This window comes from Cupressus sempervirens, chromosome 11 (genome assembly GCF_028749045.1).
Source record: "Cupressus sempervirens isolate cs-2001-9-10 chromosome 11, ASM2874904v1, whole genome shotgun sequence".
In the NCBI taxonomy this organism is placed as follows: Eukaryota; Viridiplantae; Streptophyta; class Pinopsida; order Cupressales; family Cupressaceae; genus Cupressus; species Cupressus sempervirens.
The window spans coordinates 334641756-334662846 of record NC_143128.1 but is presented as its reverse complement, the minus strand read 5'-3'; the positions used below and the strand labels follow the sequence as shown (position 1 = coordinate 334662846).

Sequence of the window (21091 nt, the reverse complement as noted above, 5' to 3'; positions counted from 1 at the left end):
TGGATATGCTACCTTCTTTGCAAACGAGCTTAAGGATGGACACATTTTGAGACAGCATTTGGATAATGTCAAGCTCTTTAATCAGACCATTCAAGCCATTAGAAAGGAGATCAAGAGAACACCTCAAAGCTTCACTAGTGACATGATTTATATGCTAAAACAGATTCGAGATCAAAAAAACCTAGTTTGGATGGAAGGAAATCTAGGTTGGACAACATGGATGGATACTTATGTTGATGTTCTCCATTAGTTGCCCCTATTTCTCTTCTCTCTTTTGCTTGGTTGAAATGTAATTCCTTTCGTCTTTTGGTGAGGCTTGGCCTCCTCTGAACTGATTCCATTCGTTTTTGTACGTTTTTTGATCCTTCTATACTTAATACAAAAAAAATTGTAATTAAATTAATAAATAACAAAAATATATTTTTAAAAATCTAATTATTTCATAAATTTTCACTAAAAATATTTATAAATTTTGTTTTAAAAAAATTATGAAGAATTTGAATAATGTGGTCATTTTTTTTAATTCTTATATATTTTTATTTTAATATTACTTTATAATTTTAAAACATATATTATATGAAATTTAAATATCATTCTATTTAACTGTGAAAAACATGAATCAAGCTTTAAAGTTTTTAGTAAATATAATTATTATTGAAATGACATTATTATTATTAAATATTCAATATTCTAGCACTATTAAAGTAATAATTACAAGACTTAATTTTTTGCCTTGGGAACCTTTGTGTTATTTAGCTGTTAATAGCATATTAAAATCTAAAATTAATACTAAGCTGATTAAATCTATATTCAATCTCAATTGCATATTTCTTCTACATGATTCTTCCACTCTTGTGCACTTTATTCTATTATGCTAAAAATTGTAACTAATTTAATTTCCCTTTCATGCAATACTACTTCAGTCAACCATAAAAACATGAAGGCAGGAACTTTGGCGCATGCACCCCTTGTTTGTGATGATCTATGAAGCACATGCAATGAAAAAATTATAGCAGGATTACTCTAACCCACAACTTCTGTATGTCTATACTTATGGCAAGAACCATGCTGACAATGTGAACTCTTATTGTAACAGCTTTGACAAATTATTATTAGGTTGCTGTGGATTTTACTGTGTTGTATCCCTTTACTATTGGTAAAAGCCCGCCAAGAAAATCTCAAGTGTAAAATGTTTGAATATTTTCAATTGACAGAATAGACTGGATAAAATTAATACACAATTTTTTTAAAACACGTACAATTTCCCCATTATGCTTGTAGACTACCAACAAAATATTGGCTACTTTCATGTTTGAGATGAAAAATAATTTAGAAAGATATAACAATGATTGCCTTGACTGACATTTACTTTCCAATATAATGAAGATTTTACAGTCAAATCCAGAAGATGTTATTCATCTGAACATCTGAAGCAAGAAATTATAAAATGGTTTATGCTAGTTAAAACATAGCTGTAGCCTTGAATCAGCTCGCTCTTTCTTTACATCCCTCATTTAACCAGATAAGAATGATAAACATGTGTTCTGACTGCTCAATGAATCTCCATCTGATAAATTTGGTACCATCACATAACAAATGAGGCGAGTTATCTATATCGTTACATAAAAAGCACCACAGAACCTTCAAATCCAGGCAAGGAGGAAACAGAGATAATTATTGCATGTCAATTAAAAAGCAGAAATTTTGAATTATCAGCTCAATGGAACAATCAAAACCCAAAGTCAACTGAATCGGTTCAGTTACACCAACTGAGCTTTCAGCTTCTTCTTTGTCAGAAACTCACTCCATTCTATCTGCTTACGAATAGCCCCTCGATAAATAACATGCTTGGGCAGCTCTTTACCATATGTAAGGAATGTTCCACCCTCAGCTACTGCTTTACCCACAGCAGTGGCTTGGGAATCATCACTGAAGTTAAGACCTGCCTTTGGCTTTACTTCTGCAACTAAACGTTTCATGTACCTGCACAAAGACAATAAGTTGCTTTAGCTCCAAAAACATGTATGTTTGCAATAAGAAACACCTTTTTGGACACTGTTATTTCAGGGATGAATATTGAATAAAGTAAAATTGACAATACTTAATACTCTCTTTTGAGTATGCATATATATTGTATAATTGAAGAAACTAAATTTCCAGGATGGGAAGTACAGAGAAGGGGTCCAACATGAAAGCCACACTTATCCTACTAAACCAACAGTGATTTTCAAGAAAGCTTTAATCAACTATAAAGACTTTCCCAAAGCAACATCCAGATATCTAATGCCAAAAGAAGAAGAAACAATTTTACCCATATATCAAATATGCCACATTAATCATGCTTATTTAAATTATTTATTTTTATGAAGTGTATATTACCATGTCCAAAATAGTGTTATACATATTCACAAAAAAGAGATGGATGGAAAGAGAGCCCCAATCCTAGAGTCCACATAGGATTACAGCCCAAGGTATAAAAAATAAACAGCAAGCACTATGCAGATGGAGGAGGGTGATCCTGGCCATCCAATTAGCCCCATAAAGATCAGTGTGTCCAAAGCAACAATAGACAGGTCCCATCCACCATTATCATTATCAACATTTCCTACAGCTTCCTCGACAGAAATACAAGCAGTAGAAATAACATGAGCCTACAAAGGGAACTTGCCGGAGTCGAGTCAGCCTGTATATCCGTCCGCAGGAGGGGGTGGCAAAGCCAAGCCGTGAGAGCCAAGTGCAACCAGCCTCAATGTCCATAATCTCTTATAACAGGAAGGGAATCCTACAAGTGCACCTCTTTGAGTGTCACAAGCATAATGGCTGACCCATTGATTGTATTATCCCTAACCGGATATTTATCTAACTTCTGAATAAAATCTCAGAAATTTTTATACAAATAAATTCATGCAATGTATTTCAAATTTCACCAACAAAACCCCATTAAACAACCAGATGAAAAGAAGTTTTAAAATGTTGGTGCTGTAAATATTTCATTGAAGTTCTTCAGAAAAATCAGAATCAAATCCAATCATAGATATTGTAACTACAGCAAGAGTGGATAACAAAAAAGATGAACTTGGAATACAATGTGAAACAACTGCACGATGTGTCCAACTAACAATGGGTTTTTGTCCACTATCCAAAATTGAGGATTTCTGTCCTCACCTGCTGAAAGCCAAAGCATTCAAATATAACTTTCCAAGAGAGAAAATGAAATTCAAATCACAAAAGCAAGTATGTTAAAAATGAGCTCCCTCTTCCCTTTTTAAGCACAAACAGGTGACTCTTGGCATTCCCCATTATGTTTCTTTATTTCCTTTTCAAAATAATACTTTTCAACCTTTTTTAGGATAAAAGTACGTCAGTTAAATATTCAGACATTAAAATCTCTAATCAAATGGCCTCGGATATACATGTGTGATAGCTCACCAAAAAGGTCTTAACAAGATGCTCCTATTGTGATATTGCTATCAAGACTTAACTATGTAGTTTTTTAGTCAAACTCATTGGCCCATATTTCATGAGTAGTGATTTAACATGAATCCATCTCGCATGATAATAAATGGAACACTTAGCACTCATTGGATCTAGGTTATGCTCACAGAGGTAAAGCACAGAGACTTCCCTAGTCAAACCCTAGTCCGGCCTTGAAATGCCAAGAAGTTTTGACCTGTTGAATTACTAAAAATAGTTAAAAGTGCAGAAACCCCACTAAAACAACCCCGATTGGTCAGCAATTGAAACTGCCTAGGCCAAAAACTGAACTAATCCCAAAGAAAACTTGGTTAGACCTCGGGACCAAGGCAAAACGGTCTAACTGTGCAACAAAGATCACTTTCTTGGAAAGGGGACATGACAGTATTCCCTTCCCAAAGATTGCTTGCCAGCAGGCAATTCGCATTTGTACACTAGAAATAAATGCCTGGATCCTAAATCTACCTCAAAGTTGATACTATCTGCATTACACAGGTGCAAACATCTCTAACCCCAGAGTCGTAAAATAACGCAAAATGAACTCAAACACCAATCAAATGGATATCAGGAATACAAAACATCTCATGTGTATACTCAATTGAGACAACTTGTCATGTATTGCTATCATAAAAGAAAATGCTCTCTACCCAACTAAGTACCTCACTCCAATTGTAACTATACACACCTCTAATACCAAGAGGTGGCAGGAGCTCAAAAGTGTACCAAACTCCATCAAGGAAGGAGTACAACAAATCACTCCTCTCAACTCCCTAATCAATAACCCATGTGAATGCTCCACCTGGATCCCAAGCAAAGACTTGTGTGATGTCCATGATATCTTTAACTAATTCTTGTAATAGTTGCACAGTAAAGGGGATAATACCTTCCCAACTAACACAAATAGTTGGATGCATATTGCTATAATGGAGAATTGACTAGTGCCCGTATCAATAGCATATCATAATCACCTAAGTCGGATACTTGCAACCTTTGATCCTATTTTTGAAGATAGCATACCTCCATCCCACAATGGATGATACCGACTTTGAGCCAATCCTCACCTATGCCTCATCACATCCTCCACATGTAGATCAAATGAAAAGTGATGACCACTCCTCATTGTATAGTCACAATGTATAACCTCAACCTTAGTCAATGACTCATCATATGGTACTATGTGCCCACTGAATGTGGATGAAATATGTCCATGTTGATCAACATTCTCACTATCATCATTATCAATCTCCTCAACTCTCACATGTGAATGTTGAGCTAAGGTAGAGCATGCCAAATTTGATTCCTGATTAAGCTCAACGATCTGATCTTTTGCCTCATGAAATGTCGCTAAGGCAGCCTCTAGGATGTCCTTAATATTCATGAGCTCACAAGAAAGGATGTTCACTTCTTCTTCCTTCATTCTTAATGCCTTGGAATAGATCTCTATGAGATTGAGAAGATGGTCACAATCTAAAAGAAGATGTAGATAGTCTGCTTATATTGTTTTCATCCCTTAATCACATGCAAATGTGAAAACTCCTCTTTGAGTCCTTTGTGTCTTCTCTCTAATTGTTCCTTACAAAAATGTTTTTCAACCATGTCATATATCAATATGTTATCAAAATGTGATAGAGTTGCAACAAATTTATTTTCAGTTACCTTAATTTGACTCTCCGAATAAGGTTAACTTGTAGGTGTATGCGATAATTCAAATGCAAATGAGGTGGGAGAAAGTGTTTCATCATATATATCCACATTATCAATGTCATCTATCATAACCAACTGTGAAAACGAATTAGGGGCAGCATTGTGTTCAAAAATAAATTCATCACAGGAAGAATTCATACCGTAAGTACAAACCCTCAAGTCTGAATCAACATCGGCATCAGTACTCACAAAAGATGTTTAGTCTTCATCATTGACTGATTGGACAATCTTCTCTAATGCATTATCGGCATGCCCATCAAAAGCTCTAGTGCAGTCAGCCCTGCAAGAAACCTCTACCTCCATACTACCAATCAATAGATTTGTACCATATTTAACATTTCCTACATAATCATGAGAGGGCTGCAAATCAATGGTAATCGGTTGCTCTTCTTTTTCAAGACCACCTATAAGCTGATTTTTGTCTGCTGAAAACTCCTCATGCAACTCTTTACAAGCCCTTTGTGCTCCTGATATTGTTTCTTTGCTACATTATTCTTATTTTGTAGGCTTGGATGAAAGTCCATGTGATCAGTGAACGGTAAATCTTTCTGAACCTGTAAGGGAGGGAGTTGTATTCATCTAACATGTTGATTGCTTCTTTTCTTTTATCCAGCTGCCAATTCTGAGCTAACTCTTGCTGTAACTTATTAAAAAGAAATTCCTTTCTAATTTTTGCCAAGCCCTATATTCTTCCCATGTTGCCGCTATTTTCCTCTCAAGAGATCTGTCAATTGTTTTAAACTATAACTATTCTCAAAAATCGGAGCTTGACTATCAAAGAATAAAATGAAAGTTCAAATCGGAAGTTTCTCTAGGTCCAAGCCACTGTCAGACTGTCAAAGATTAAACCTGCACTTCCAAATATAATGAATTGGGCATCCTTTAATTACCATAGTCTGTTACAGGACTCCAAAAATGGATAACAATACTTAGGAGAATGTATAAAAACAGAAAATCAGTAAATTTTAAAAATTGATCTAGTTCTTGGCACACCTGGACCATTTGTGAGAGATCCCCAGCTGAAGACTAATCAGTATATTAGTGGTATCAGTTATCCACCAATGGCTGCTTAGAATTCTTAAAAATGAAGCACACAAACCTTGAATCTTCAGCGGCACTAAGCTACCTCACCAAGGAGACAATCTCCCACTCAAGCACACCAACAATGGTCTCACGTACAAGATATACAAACTTCAATGAAATGACCAATCATCAGAAAGCTTATATCAATATGTGTTTGATTCAACACTGTGTTGCTCTCTAGACAGAAAGAATGCACTTACTTTCTGGCACCACTCATTTGTACCAGGAGACATCCACATAACAGGTCAATTGACACCTTTTTCAATCATTTGTAAACGTTGATCAAAAATCCTATTTGCAGCCCTCTGAGGATTTAATGTTTCAGGAAGAGTAGTTATAGCTTTCCCAACATTTTTCAATATCTCTATTTTGACCCCTGTATTGCATCTATGAGACAATTGCTTGGCGATTTGATGCCACTCCAATATGTTGATAGCCAATCTCGTCAGTTTGGCACATATTCTTCACTGTTAATGAACTCTCCATTTAAAATCGAATTGACTTTAGAGTGCAAAGCATCAAATTCTTCCTTTGACAACTGCCCTGAGCGAATTAGTTGTTCTTCATACATGTCAAGTGCTTGTGGTGATTTTTTATCGCCTGTTACTTGTAATGTTGTCTATGGTTCCCAAAGAAAATATTAAACTACATAAATGTACTGCCAACTATAGGAGCTGTAGGGCCCACAGATTTCAAATACAATTCTCTTGTTCAAAATATTAATATTCTTATTGCAATCCTATTCAAACCAACTTAATATATAATTTTTTCTCTGTAGAGACCACAATAACCTTTGTTGCTTAAAAAGTCAATATCAATAATGTTAAGCCTCCAATATTTTCGGCTCCAGCAATGTTGATGGCAGAGATTAGAGAAGATAGATAACCTTAATTAATCAATAAAATCCAAGCTTTGGTGAAAGCTTGTACTAAATCCTCCTTCACAGTAAATGGCGGACGCAGAGTTTATAATTCAATTGCCAATAAATATTTCCAATGCCAAACATTAGCAGAGTATTGGTTTTCAGAATTCTCAACAGACAGCTCCAGCAATGTCCAAGTGGTGAATCTGCAAAAATGTTAAAGACGCCAGGGTCTAGCAGCAACTATGATTGCTCTTTGCCTTATATGCAAGAAGCTCGTCCGCCATTCTGAAGTAATAGACCAAAACAGCATTTCTTGGTTCCAACTAAAGTCGCTTAAAATAAAACACTAATCTTCTCAAAATGTGTTTTACAGCAACAATTTAATTCTAAACTAAGTTTTCAATATATATGATGGCAACCATACTCTCATCTTCAAAAATAAACATTATAAACATCAAAGCATGTGAAGAAGACAAATAGAGAATCGGGGCCTACAAACAAACTAATAAAATATTTCCAAGGTCCCAGCGAGGATGTCACCATGACAATAATTTCCTTCTAGATAAATATTTCAGTCTCCAATAATATTTGCCACCTCAATGCAATACATTATTATTCAGCTTTCCACATACCATTATTCGGACTCTAATATTCAAAAGCAATGTTTCTCTAAATGGAGAACCATAATAATTCATCTGCAAGGTTAAAATATAATGACCCAAAACATTAAGCTCATGACACCACAATTTATTGACATTCATGAGACCCATCATTACCGATTTCTCGGAGCAAATAGAATGATTGTGACCTGTAGATATATTTTTCTTGGACTATACCTTGTACCCAAAACCCAGAAATATCCGCCTAGAAATAAAATATTTATGTAAATATTCATTGTCTTTTCTTTGTTTCCTTCAACTCTAATAGATTTCATAACTGCATATACCTATTTGAGTATTACTCCATCTATATATCTATCTATGTTCTGATGAAGCCTCTGCTTATACCCAATAGGATGGCAGATTCAATGGTCTGATACCATTATGTTACCCCTAACCAGATATTTACCCAACTTTTGAAAAAAATCTCATATATTTCTAAATGAATAAATTCACACAATGTATTTCAGATTTCACTAGCAAAACCCCACTAAACAACCAAATAAAAAGAAATCTTAAAATGTTATTGCCATAGACCTCCAACAGAAATACATTTTCATAAATAATATTTCATTGAAGTTCTTCAAAAAAATCAAAATCAAATCCAATCACAGATACAATAACTACAGCAAGATTGGATAACAGAAAATAAACATGAACTACAATGTGAAACATCATCATGATGTCTCCCACCGACAATGGGTTTTGAGCCACTATCCCTCCAACTATGCTAAAAATGAGCTCCCTCTTCCCTTTTTAAGCACAACCAAGTGAATCTTCGCATTCCCCTTTCTGTTTTTTATTTCCTTTTTAAAATAATTATTTTCCCCCACTTAAGGAAATAAAGTGCCCACATATAATAAAGTGACATTAACAATATGAACTTAAGTTATTCACTTTAAAATAAATCAGTTAAATCTTCAGGCACTAAAATCTCTAATCAGTTGGACTCGGATATGCATGTATGATGGCTTACCAAAAAGCTCTCAACAAAACGCTCCTAGTCCAACCCTGAAATGCCAAGAATGTTGAGCCTGCTGACTTACTAAAAATAGTAAGTGTTTGGAATGTCCACTGAAATAACCATGATTGGCTAGCAACTGAAACTGTCAAGGTCAAAAACTGAACTGACCCTAGAGAAAATTCGGTTATGTTAAGATTATAGCTACAGTCGGATTGATTTAATCTTAAGATGCAGTGTTGATATATGTGTTGATATATATATATATATATATATATATATATATATATAATAAACACACACACACACATATAAATCATATGTTATATTGTGATTTATATTGTTAACATATATTAACTAATAACAATTAATCATAAAGACATGTCTCCTACTCTTATATTTATAAGAGTTTGGGATCTACACTTGGAAAATATCAATTATAACGGCAATACTATTACATTTGCAAAGATCCTAGAAATTAGCATGGTCTCAGAGCAGGACTGCATATGTAATAAAAGAAACCAAGTTACCGATTCGGCCTCCTGGAGGCTAGATGCGGAAGTGGATGCGGACGGGTGTTGGAGGCGGATGGGTGCGCTATGGGTGTCACCCAAATGCAGACAAATGCCTGTCTCAGGCATTCGGATGCATCCAGGTGCTTGTGAGTGGCATCCAGATGGCACCCACACCCGAAAGCATCCATAGGCTTCATCGCCCAAAAAAGAAAGACAAACATTTTTAATATTTTTTAACATGTGTCGTGGTTCTATTAAGCTTAAATCATAAGTACAATGAGTAAAATAATTAAATAAATGTAATGAAAGATAAGAGCAATACAATAGATTTGAACAACAATGAGACATTGATGCCTCAGAGAAACTCTTTGTGGGTGAAAACTTTAACCGAATAATACTATATGCTAAGTGCTTTAAAATGGCTTACAAAACTGATTCTACAGCTCCTTTTGAATTGCCATAGGTTTCTTTGCAAGGGTTTCTTTTGGGCTACTATCTAATTGAGCTTATATGGAAATGCATTTTGCAAACCTTTTCAAGTTTGAGAGCATTTTAAGTTTCCATTTTTGTGACTGTCGGTGTAAATAATTAATTATTATTACACTTTACTTAAGTTTACTTAGAATAATGCATTTTTATATTAGTTGTCATGTAGACATTTAAGAATATGCATAGACATATGAACAGGAGTTAGCAACTTATTAGAGCACATGGTGTCTACAACATCTCTTTATGAGATACACCTATATAAATGTATCCTCTCATCATCACACAAACTCCTATGCTCAATGGAGGATAATCCACTCTTGGTGAACATGTGCTTAGTTGTGATGTTTATCTCTTTGTTGACTCCTAGTCATTCTAGTTGCCTTTATATAGAAGGCACTTCTAGTGTGTATTCATCAAATATCTCATATCCAAACATCTGATATCCATTATCATTTTGATCATTATTGAAATTCTCATTTGATCATCATTAGTCTCTCTTGTGCTATCTATTGAGCTTATTGATCTTGGTGTTGAATTATTGCCTTAGGCAAATTCTTACATGTTATTAGAGTTATACCAAAAACACTAAATTCTTACATGGTACCAGAGTGACGGGAGCTTCATTGCATAGCCATTGGAGAGAATTTTTTATGTTTTTTTGCAGTTCAAGATTGGAGCTTGCTAGTGCAAATCAGATATTGGTATCACATTTAGAAGGTCAAAAAACCCTCAAATCGACTTTTGTTTCACCAAAATCGGACATCTAAGGTGAATTCTAGAGTCATTTGATTTTTGGAAGTGCAATGGAGGCGATTCAGGAAAAATAATTACAAAGTTGATTTTCAAACAGCAATATCTCCCTCATACGGACTCTTTTTTTGGAGCAATTTTTTTTGTTTTGGGGTAGAATTTCGTAATCTACACATTGTTGCAGGTTGTTTGCAATCCTTGTTTCTGAAATTTTCTGAAATTTTCTGAAAATTGCCAATCCCAATTTTTGCAACTTCAAAGGCTTCGTTCAGGCTCATAGGGACACATATTCAGGTGCTAATTTTTTTTAGGTGCATAATTTTTGTTTACTTTCCAGATCTGGTATCAGTTTGGAGTAATTTTGAGTAGACATAGTACTTTCAAATTTTGGTCTCATTTTGGCCGATTGGCACTTGTATTTAATTAGATCCTTGAGAAGTCTTGTGTCTTATCTTGTTTAGTCCGATATAGCTTCATATTTATTGTTGTAACCAGCAAAATGAGAAGTTCACTTAGGCCCTAAATTGGCAAGTGGCTATTGTAATAGCACTAAATATAAAGTGCCAAATCATGCATTAGGGGGGGGTTCTTTGATTTTTTTTTGCATTTTGGGAGTACATACATTATTTGATCTCATGGAGTCGTGTCAAAAGTGTCACTTTGGTTTAAGATTCAAATTGACAAAAAGGAACTATCAAAAATGGAGTGCTTTGATGATTGATCATCTAAGAGAACATAAGGAAGTGTTTTCCTTATATATATTCGAAGATATTTCCACCTAATACTAATTGGGAACATATTTCTCTTCTTCTTCACTTTATGTATAACAGTATGAGTAAAGAATCTTTTGCTCCTCTTAGTAAGGCAAGTAGTCCTTATGACATTTGGATGTGTCTTTGGGAAGCATATGGAGATCCATGAGTCCCTCCATTACCAGAGGACATTCTACCTCCAATCACTCCAGTTGTAGTACCTACAACTCTAGTTGAGATCATACCTCCTGATGCTCCTGTTGCTTCTACTAATCCAGTTTCAGCCACAGATGCTCCTGATTCAGTGCAACAGGAAACACCATGTCCTCCTATTTCAGCTTCATGGAATGACTTCCTTCCAAACATTGCAATGTTGTTTGTGGAGTCTTACATTGAAGATGTGGGGGACATTATTGATGACATCCATCTTCTCTTTGTTGAGGAGATTTCTTCTTCACTTGTTGCGAGGAAACACTCTAACCCTCAACCACTTGATCTTTTTTTTCAAACTAACATGATTGTGGACACTTCTTTTCAACAGTTGGAGGAGGACTCTTTTACTTCAAAGGAGACATATCAATCTTTGGAGATTGTATTCCAATTTCCTCAGACATCATATCTTTTGAGGATTCTTCCTACTAGTTGGGGAGCATTATCCACTACACCTATGGCACCACTTCTTCCTACAAGGAGGAACATCATTCAATTTTCATGGTGCAACTTCTTCAGTTATCAAGGAGCTTCTTTCATGGGTGTGCATTCATCATTGAGGGGAAGCTACATTGCTTCTCTTCCCATATCTTCCTATAAGGATGATTCCTTGTCTTTGGAGTTTGATTCACTTTCATACATGGACATGTTACCTTGTTTGCCACCTTTTGGGCATCCACCAGATTGGCTTGTGGCATCTACATTCATCAAGGACTTGTCAACATATGAGCAGACTTCAAAGGCAGCACCCATAACATAGTACATATGGATTCCTCATCCATTTTCCTATCCACAATGGGAAGTATACTTGCACCTATACTTGGTGTATCTTCTTCCTAAGAGGGGAAATGTCATTTGTAGGCATTGGCTACTTTTTTGTCTTCATGACATTCTTGCAGGAGATTATTCAATAAGGGGGGGATACCATCATGTATTTTTTCTTATGGGGTATATATGCTTGTACATGCATGATTTATGTCATATTAGGGAGGTCTTGATTACTCCATCCTTGCATGCATCTTGTATTTCTTCATCTCTCTTTTTTGAGGAGGTTTTTCCCATGAGGTTTTCCCTCTTTCTTTGTTTTCAAAGAGATTGCATTGCATAGCATTGTATGTAGAACATTGCATTGGTACATGGGTACCTAACATGGCCTAGTAGCCGAGACCCACATTGCATCTTGCATTTAGCTTTGTGAGCTTAAGTGCATTCCCCTAAATTGCACTTAAGGGGGGGTTTTAGTGTGAATAATTAATTATTATTACACTTTACTTGAGTTTACTTAGGATAATGCATTTTTATATTAATTGTCATGTAGACACTTAGGAATATGCATAGACATATGAGTTGTCTTGTTGACAACATAGGAGTTAGCAACTTATTAGAGCACATGCTGTCTACAACATCTCTTTATGAGATACACCTATGTAAACTTATCCTCTCATCATCGCACAGACTACTGTGCTCAAAGGATAATCCACTCTTGGTGGACATGTGCTTAGTTGTGATGTTTATCTCTTTGTTGACTCCTAGTCATTCTAATTGTCTTTATATACAAGGCACTTCTAGTGTGTATTCATCAGATATCTCATACCCAATCATCTGATATCCATTATCATTTTGATCATTATTGAGATTCTCATTTGATCATCATTAGTCTCTCTTGTGCTATCTATTGAGCTTATTGATCTTGGTGTTGAATTATTGCCTTAGGCAAATTTTTACATATTACCAAATTCTTACAGTGACAAATAGTGAGAGGAAATTCTCTCTTCAAATTATAGGGCGGAATTTTTTCTTTAATTAATCTATGCCTAAAATTTGAAACAAGTAAACAGATTGCAGATTATGTACCTTGTACAAATAAATTTCTAGGAGTTTTGCATCTAAACAAAATACTTGAAAGAAACAATGTAAATCATCTTTTGATCTTGAAGGTAAGAATACAAGACTGAAATTACTTATCTGATTTCTTTGCATACATGTAGTATGTGTGTGTGTGTGTGTGTGTGTGTGTGTGTATACACACATGCATCCACATCCCCCCATTCGCAATCCACATCTGAGTCGGTAACTTACAAAAGAAATATTGAAAGGGCGACATCCTGGAAATTGTTATAGTACCCTGTGTAAATACCCTGCGATTTATGGGCAAGCAGATCCCATCGCACATGAAGAAATGATGAAAACGATTATGTGCAAATATGATTGACTTCTATATACCATTTAATATTATTGAGTACTGGAGTTCATCTTACCACCGTCAGTCTTCAATACTTACTAAGCGTAATGCATGAAAAATAAAAATAAAAATCTAGGGGTTCCACTATTTGACATCACTCCTTCAATATTGCGAATACTTGCATACACCGTCAATGCATACTCTACATCAAAACTTCGACTCAAGATAGCTGGGCATTTCGAGATTATAAAATTGTAGTAGCTAGAGGCCCTGAAATCACCAGTTATTGGGAAATAATTTGTGGGACGAAATCGAGGGAAGGAGAATTCTCAGCGTACCAAATATTTATTGGCTGGAGAACTTTCCCCACAAAGGAAGAAAGCATTTCAGCAACGTGTGGAGATGTAAAGTTAAAATAAATGGGTGAAAGATCAACGGTGCTGAAGAAATTATTTTGGCCCAGGATAATCTAGCACCCAGTTTATTATTGCATTGAGTCTGAGTTTGCCAACACTACATTCATATATTTATAAGTTCTACGAAAACAGGTTAATCTCGGATGGGTCCTCATATTGCAATGAACTGTTTGGGAGGCTATGTATCTCTTGCAGCGGTGGATGTCTGTGCTCAGTGTCTAAGTTGTACAAATTTGATATTGCATGTATATTTTCTTCTTTGCTGGTTGCGTAGGTAAATCTAGAGGTGTACGAATCTCTATTCATAGTTGAAGGAGTGGATATCGAATAACCAAATGAAGTATCAAATCGATTTGCTCACTAATGCTGAATGCCTCCGCAAAAAGAATGATCATGTGAAGAGCACCATAGATCATAACAACAGTCAGCAAGTGAGCAAGGCTGAGAGCTTTTGGAAGTAGTAAGGCATTGGCTTAACAAACAAGAGGAAATCATCAAATCTGCTTTGCTAGAATGGAGGAGGAAAACACCATCACTTGTGTTGGTGCTGCCTTGGCTGTTGCTTTATCTAAAGCTCCATTCGAAATAGTGTATATTCTCTTACAGCTGTAAATGATCTTCTGAAGATAAGGAATTAGATTTTTTACTGAATGGAGATCTGGGAGAGCTTTCAAGGACAGGGTGTAGCTCTTAGCGGATCTGGTCAGCACATTATTTTTTACAAGAAGCTATCAGAGTTGAAGATGTGGCTGCTGGAAGATGACTTCGTTCATATCAGTGGTGCCTATGGAATGCTTAATGAGAGAAAGACAACCCTGCTCAGAGACATCAACAAATAATTGAAAGAGACATCGCATTCTATCAATAAACACAATAGTACCAGCATTTAGTATTAAATTATTTACTCAGCTGTGGTAATCAGTCCTCTACCTATCGAGGGAATTTGGTTCTTCTGTGAGACTTCAAACTATCAATATGGTTGAATGTGAAGCAAATATATTGTGATCAGAAATGGGGCAGCTCCACATCAAGACTGTTTATTGGTTCTTAATATGCAAATCCCATGCATTCATTCAAGACAGTTTCATTTCTCTCTAACTGAAAGGCATTGAGGCATGGGTTGGAATTCAAACAAAGCTCACCGTGAAAGCTAAGAGTTGTGGTAATTCTATGCACATTGAATGGACAGAACATAGGCCATGGGCTACCGACCATATAAGGTTCTTGCAAGAAAAGGGAGATTGATATCAGATTCAGAGGGCAGCTGACATTTCATTAAGAGGCAACCTTGAAAGAGAGGGAGAAAATAGAGGAAACATGTACTCTTAAGAGTAAAATATATAGGATCTCCTTAAAACCAAGGCAAACCCTACTACATATGAAAGTGAAAGGTGAGAAATATTCTACAAGGAAACTACAAGGACCCTCTTGAAATTGGGAAATCAGATAGAATCAAAGTAACTGTATAGAGGGAACTTTTTCACACCAAGGAGATGATGATACGAGGAAATAGAACAAAATTATCGCTCATGAGAACTAAGTATCACTAAATAGATACTATCACCCAACAATGTTGATGGAATGAGTGAGAATTTTACCTTGTAGGGGGGAATAATAACCAATGTTTCATTCCCATTGTTTGACAAATGTTTATACAGAGACATCCTCTTAATTGATGCATATGGACCTTCATTGGAGCAACTTGTATCAAGAACATTGTTGTGCACATAAGTATTTATTATCCTTGAGTATTATATTTACTTGCTTATTGTACTCTCTTACTTGTAATTCTACACATCTATAAGAGTTATCTGCCTTGATCTTTTCGTTTGTATCTTTAGTTGATCTTGCAAAAAAGAAGAATGGTGCATTAGGCAGCTTATGGCAATAAGCTTAAAAGAAGTTGTGATCGGGATGGATAAAAAAAGGCTCTTGAATCCAATATCCTTGATTATTGAGATTATGAGTATCGTTCTACATTAACGAGTATGACACTTCTTCGAAGGCAACGCAAGAGCTTAGAAGATTAATACATGGGAGTCTAGAAATACATGTGTGTCATTGCATGATTTTGATGGGCCTACTCTTGAGAGCATCATAAGGAAGTATTGACTTATCACTAGAAAATTAGAAAATTGATATCAGACTCAGAGTGAGTGTGACAAGAATCCTTGGGGGAAGAGAGCCTCTAAGGGAGTAACTACTAGACTTGACTTCCCAGGATCATTGTTCAAAGGGAGAATTTTTTAGATGCAATCCTTTGTGGATGATATCTTCTCTATGAGGAGAAGTTCTAAGAGAAATTCTTTGTAGTGCACTCTCCTCTATGAGAGAGAAGTCTGAGGTGAAAACCCTTGTTCCACCGTCTAGTAGTAGCTATGGTAGGTCCACCCTCTGACTTGGTTCATGGTGGATATCATGTGAGTTACTACATAATGTTGTTGTGATTATGTCATGAAAGGTGACGATTTTTCATTGATGTATATATTTAGAGGGTAGCTATTGAAAGGTGACGATCTTACCAATAGTTGGACCTATTAGCATAACAGAGTACATTAAGTTGTTGTCTTGGAGTGCCGGAAGTTATGCTAATGAACAGAAGGTAACTATTGAAAGGTGACGATCTTATCAATAGTAGACCTATCTCTTAACACCAAAATGTGTTGGAGCAAGTGTTATCATGGTTCATTGGGCCGGATTTTGTTAGACACCTTGATAACCAACTTATCATGGTTCTTCGGGCCCGATTTTTCCGGACACCATGAAAGTTGTTATGATTCTTCAGGCCAGATCTTGCCAGACACCATAACTTAAATCTATCATAGACCACACACTTAAAGTGGTGTTCAAATTTTGTAATCAAATTGCTTTAATTCTCTCTTTGTTAAAGAGGGAGTGTTGAGAAATTTAGCCTCATAGTGAATTGGAGCAAATTCCATATGTTATATATGTTAATATATATGTGAGTTGATGGATTTTTGTTGATATCCGTAAATATCACATTGAGATGCTATATCTCCGTATGCTTGAGAGCATTTTGTGTTCCATAACAAATCCTCCCTACTTATCAATTGATGAGCTCAAGGGGCTTTCTAATGAATGGTTCATAAGGCACAACACTTAGTGAAGGTTTTGCAAATGGGGTTGCAAGCTTTGGGTTTAACCATGGAGGAAACTTCGTAGTTAAGCGCGCTCAGGATGTAGTACTGGGATGGGTGACCTCCCTGGAAGTCCTGGTGCTTCACCCCTGTGAGCATCACCTAGATCCAATGAGTGCTAAGTGTTCCATTTATTCTCATGAGAGATGGATTCATGTCGAATCACTACTCATGAGACATGGGTCAATGAGTTTGACTCAAAATCATAGTTAAATCCTGATAGCAATATCACAAATCCTCCCTAGCGAAGAGCGAGTGTTAAGATTATAGCTACAATCGAATTGATTTAATCTTAAGACGAAATGTTGATATATATATATATATATATATATATATATATATATATATATATATATATATATATATATATATATAATATAATTTACATATATATATAAAAATCATATGTTATATTGTGATTTATATTGTTAATATATATTAACTAATAATGATTAATCATAAAGACATGTCTCTTCATGAGACATGTCTCCTACTCTTATATTTATGAGAGTTTGGGATCTGCACTTGGACAATTATCAATTATAACAGCAATACTATTACATTTGCAAAGATCCTAGAAATTAACAGGCTAGACCTTAGCACCAAGGCAAAATGGGCAAATTAAGCAACGAAAATCACTGTCCTTGGAAAGGAGACATGACATAGATGATTCCCTTAAAGAGGAAAACGGCCTTGAAAAGAAATGGGTATCAGAGGCAACCCGGCAGCACAAGAGGCATTGCCCAAATAATCCAATAACACTCAAGTGGGCGACCTAAAGTGCAACTTTATTTGCTTGCACTCCTTTTAGGAAGAAGATAGAGGGGTTGACGCAAAGGATGATGAACTTGAAGGACCCAGTGGCAATCAACAATGGTGTGGGAATATCGAAGATAGGATAGAAGTAAAGGAAAAAGTTTGGACAATGAATTTCTTGTTAGTTCAATAGGCCTGGATATGTGATTCCTACAGAAAGGTATGTTGTGATAGATTAAGGCTATAGTCTAGGTATTTTGACTAGGGTGATGTAAAGTTTGACAATATGTATAGGGCTATGGCGTAGGGGGGATGTGATTACTTTTATTATTAATAAAAATATATATTATTACCGACCAAACAAAGAATATGGCACTCACTAGAATAGCTAGAAAAAATAGTAGAATTTATCTTTCCAAATTTCTAAAAATATTCTTCACTATAAAATCATGTGAAATCTGAGTACACTTAAGGTAATGTGAGGCAAATCACTTAATCAAAACATAGACCAAATCACTTAATCAAAACATAGACCAAGTGAAAGGTTCAAAGTCACACACTTACCAGGGTAAAAAATCAAACATTTGGGTCCAAATATATTTAGCTCGGACAAAATCTAAATAACATATTTGAAAAGCTCTTGATGCCCTCGAAAAGAACATCAAGAATTTAAAATGACCGTATGTGTTAATCCAAAACCAGTGGGGAGGGCTTGAAAAAGCAAACTGACCCAACTTTTACTCGAGACTTTATTTGATTATTTAAAATGAATCGTGAAATAGAATGAGCAATGTTTAAACCTTTTGAATTTCATATATGTAATGTCCCAACAACATCCTCATCCTCCCACATTCCCACGTCCTAGAAATATATGCTTCAAAATTCTGCTTGCAATGTTGACAATGACATGTAAGTCCTTTCCCTTGACAGCTATAATCCTCCATGTTAGACACAACATCAAAAAAATTTCCACCTACATAGTTTACACCACAATATTATCTGTGAGGAAGTTTTCTTCTTCAAAAGATGGTTAAAACTCATTTCAAAGTCTGATGGCTTTGATATCACAACAGAAATGGACCTAAATGGTCAAAAAAGCACTTGTGCAACATGAGCAAGGAATTATTTCAATTGTCTTTTACTTATGCTGATATTGGTGCAAAAGGAGGAGGCAAACCTGGTGCCTATCACCAGACCTGCCAGCCAAATATTGAATGTATAGTCTCTTTGATTATGAAATATAAAGAACTGTCTCATTATTCTCGAGTGACAAATTATTTTTGCATGACTTTTACTTATACCAGTGTGTGTTAATCAATTTAAGTGCATGCTTATAATGTGCTACCGTTAACCAAAATGCAACACACAAAATATATGAGTTGAGACTTTCTCAAATGGCTTCTTCTTAGCACAATAATAAAGCTTCACATAAGCTACAGAAAACCATGCTTACAAACCTCCAGCGTCGCAACTTGTCAAATATTGCAGTGCTTTCTAAATGAGCAGATAATATCCTTCATTTTGAAATTTTAAGCTCTCATAAATACTTTCTCCTTGGTTCTGAAACCTTAACTGATTACTGAATCTGAAACAGAATAAAGATATATCCAAAAGTACTCAGACCAATGGTTTCCCACAAGTATGGATGGCAAGATATGCATTCACTCCTGAGGAGCCAAGAAAACAAAATCCTGATCAGGTTATCTCAAAAGTATAAATTTGTTGAGAGATAACCCTTGCCCTGTGTGAGGGAAGAGGGCATTTGAAACAAATAACTTGGCAATACGCTTCTGCCAAAATACCTGGAGACATTGATCTAGTGACAAGGTGCAACAAATGTTGGGATGATAACCAATACTCAATATGCGTTGAATTACTATAAATGGTGGTGACTTTTATGTTGTTTCAAACTTCCAACTGTCCTACACCTTGTAAGTGTCATCATGGGTTCCAAAACACCTAAAGACACCTACAAAACAAAAGGAAATACAATTTTTTGGGGGTGATGCAAAATTGCCCTTACACCACGGGATGCTCATGCATCACTTGCAACAAGAATTTTTCATAATAATACAGTTGAAAAGAAGATAAATTATTCGATGCATGAAGGACAACATTTTAGACACAAAATTGCACAAGTAATAAAGAATGGTCATAAAATCCATCACCAAACAGGGAGCGATAGAAACACGCATGGTAAAGAACGAAAATATATGTGGGGTGCAAATCAACAAATACAAGGAGGTCAATATGCAGTGGAAAAAAGGCATCATATGCATGGTAAAATTAAATCCTAGAGTATACAGAGATTAATTTTTTCAGACCTTTTCATGGTGGAGGGTTCCAACCATCCCTGATGTTTCCTACCATTCTTTCATGTTTCAAAGAAATTTCACGTGTGCAGGAGAGGGTAAAGAACAGCACAGAATTGTTTCTGAGGCCTTGTTGTATCCCCAAAATGTCTACAGTATGGAGTGACTTGAAAGAGGACAGGTAGTTTCATGCTAATTCATTTGGAATAAGAGTTATGAACTACATGGTAACACATTATGAAGACCACCAGACAACAAAATTTACCATAAATGATTCCACGAGGCAAAAGGTATAGAGATCCTAGCTCATCAAACCCTGCCACATTGTACAATCAGCTTCAAATGAAAAGAGATCCTACATAGTACACTTCTTAGCTAGCATCTTCAGAACACTTTCCTGTTAATATTTATTAATGAAAAGAGAAACTTCATGGTTCAGACTCGCTATAACACAAGCTCAACAATGTTACATAGAGCTCAGCGACTAGAACTTTTTTTAATCATGTTATTTACATTTGCATATATTTTGACTTCAAAATTAATACTCAATTAAAGTTTTAGAAGTTGAGCTGAGTTGAAGTGCTTTACATTATCGCTTTTAGTTTAATCTATGGTTAACTTCCTGTGCATTTAAACCTCATTGACCACACTTGTTCACTAATAGAAATTAGCATTATCCTTTTCTTTTTTATTTCCCTGCAGGTCACTTGACCAAGTATAGATTAGAATTGGCCTTGTAAACTGGTGGCAATGGAAACAACAAATTCAGAAAATTATCCAACCCCATTTCAAGCAAGATTAATAT

The 21091-nt window shown here is 35.5% G+C and overlaps 1 protein-coding gene across 1 annotated transcript in view; it reads right to left on the bottom strand.

Moving 5' to 3' along the window:
* Positions 1-1340: 1340 nt before the first annotated feature.
* The window catches only part of LOC149529450 (uncharacterized), a 42680-nt gene continuing 22929 nt past the window's right edge, over positions 1341-21091 (bottom strand). Inside the window, exon 3 of the mRNA XM_089809820.1 lies at positions 1341-1983. Within this exon, the coding sequence (XP_089665946.1) occupies positions 1761-1983 (223 nt within the window). The 3' untranslated portion in view covers positions 1341-1760. The remainder of the gene's footprint in view (positions 1984-21091) is intronic.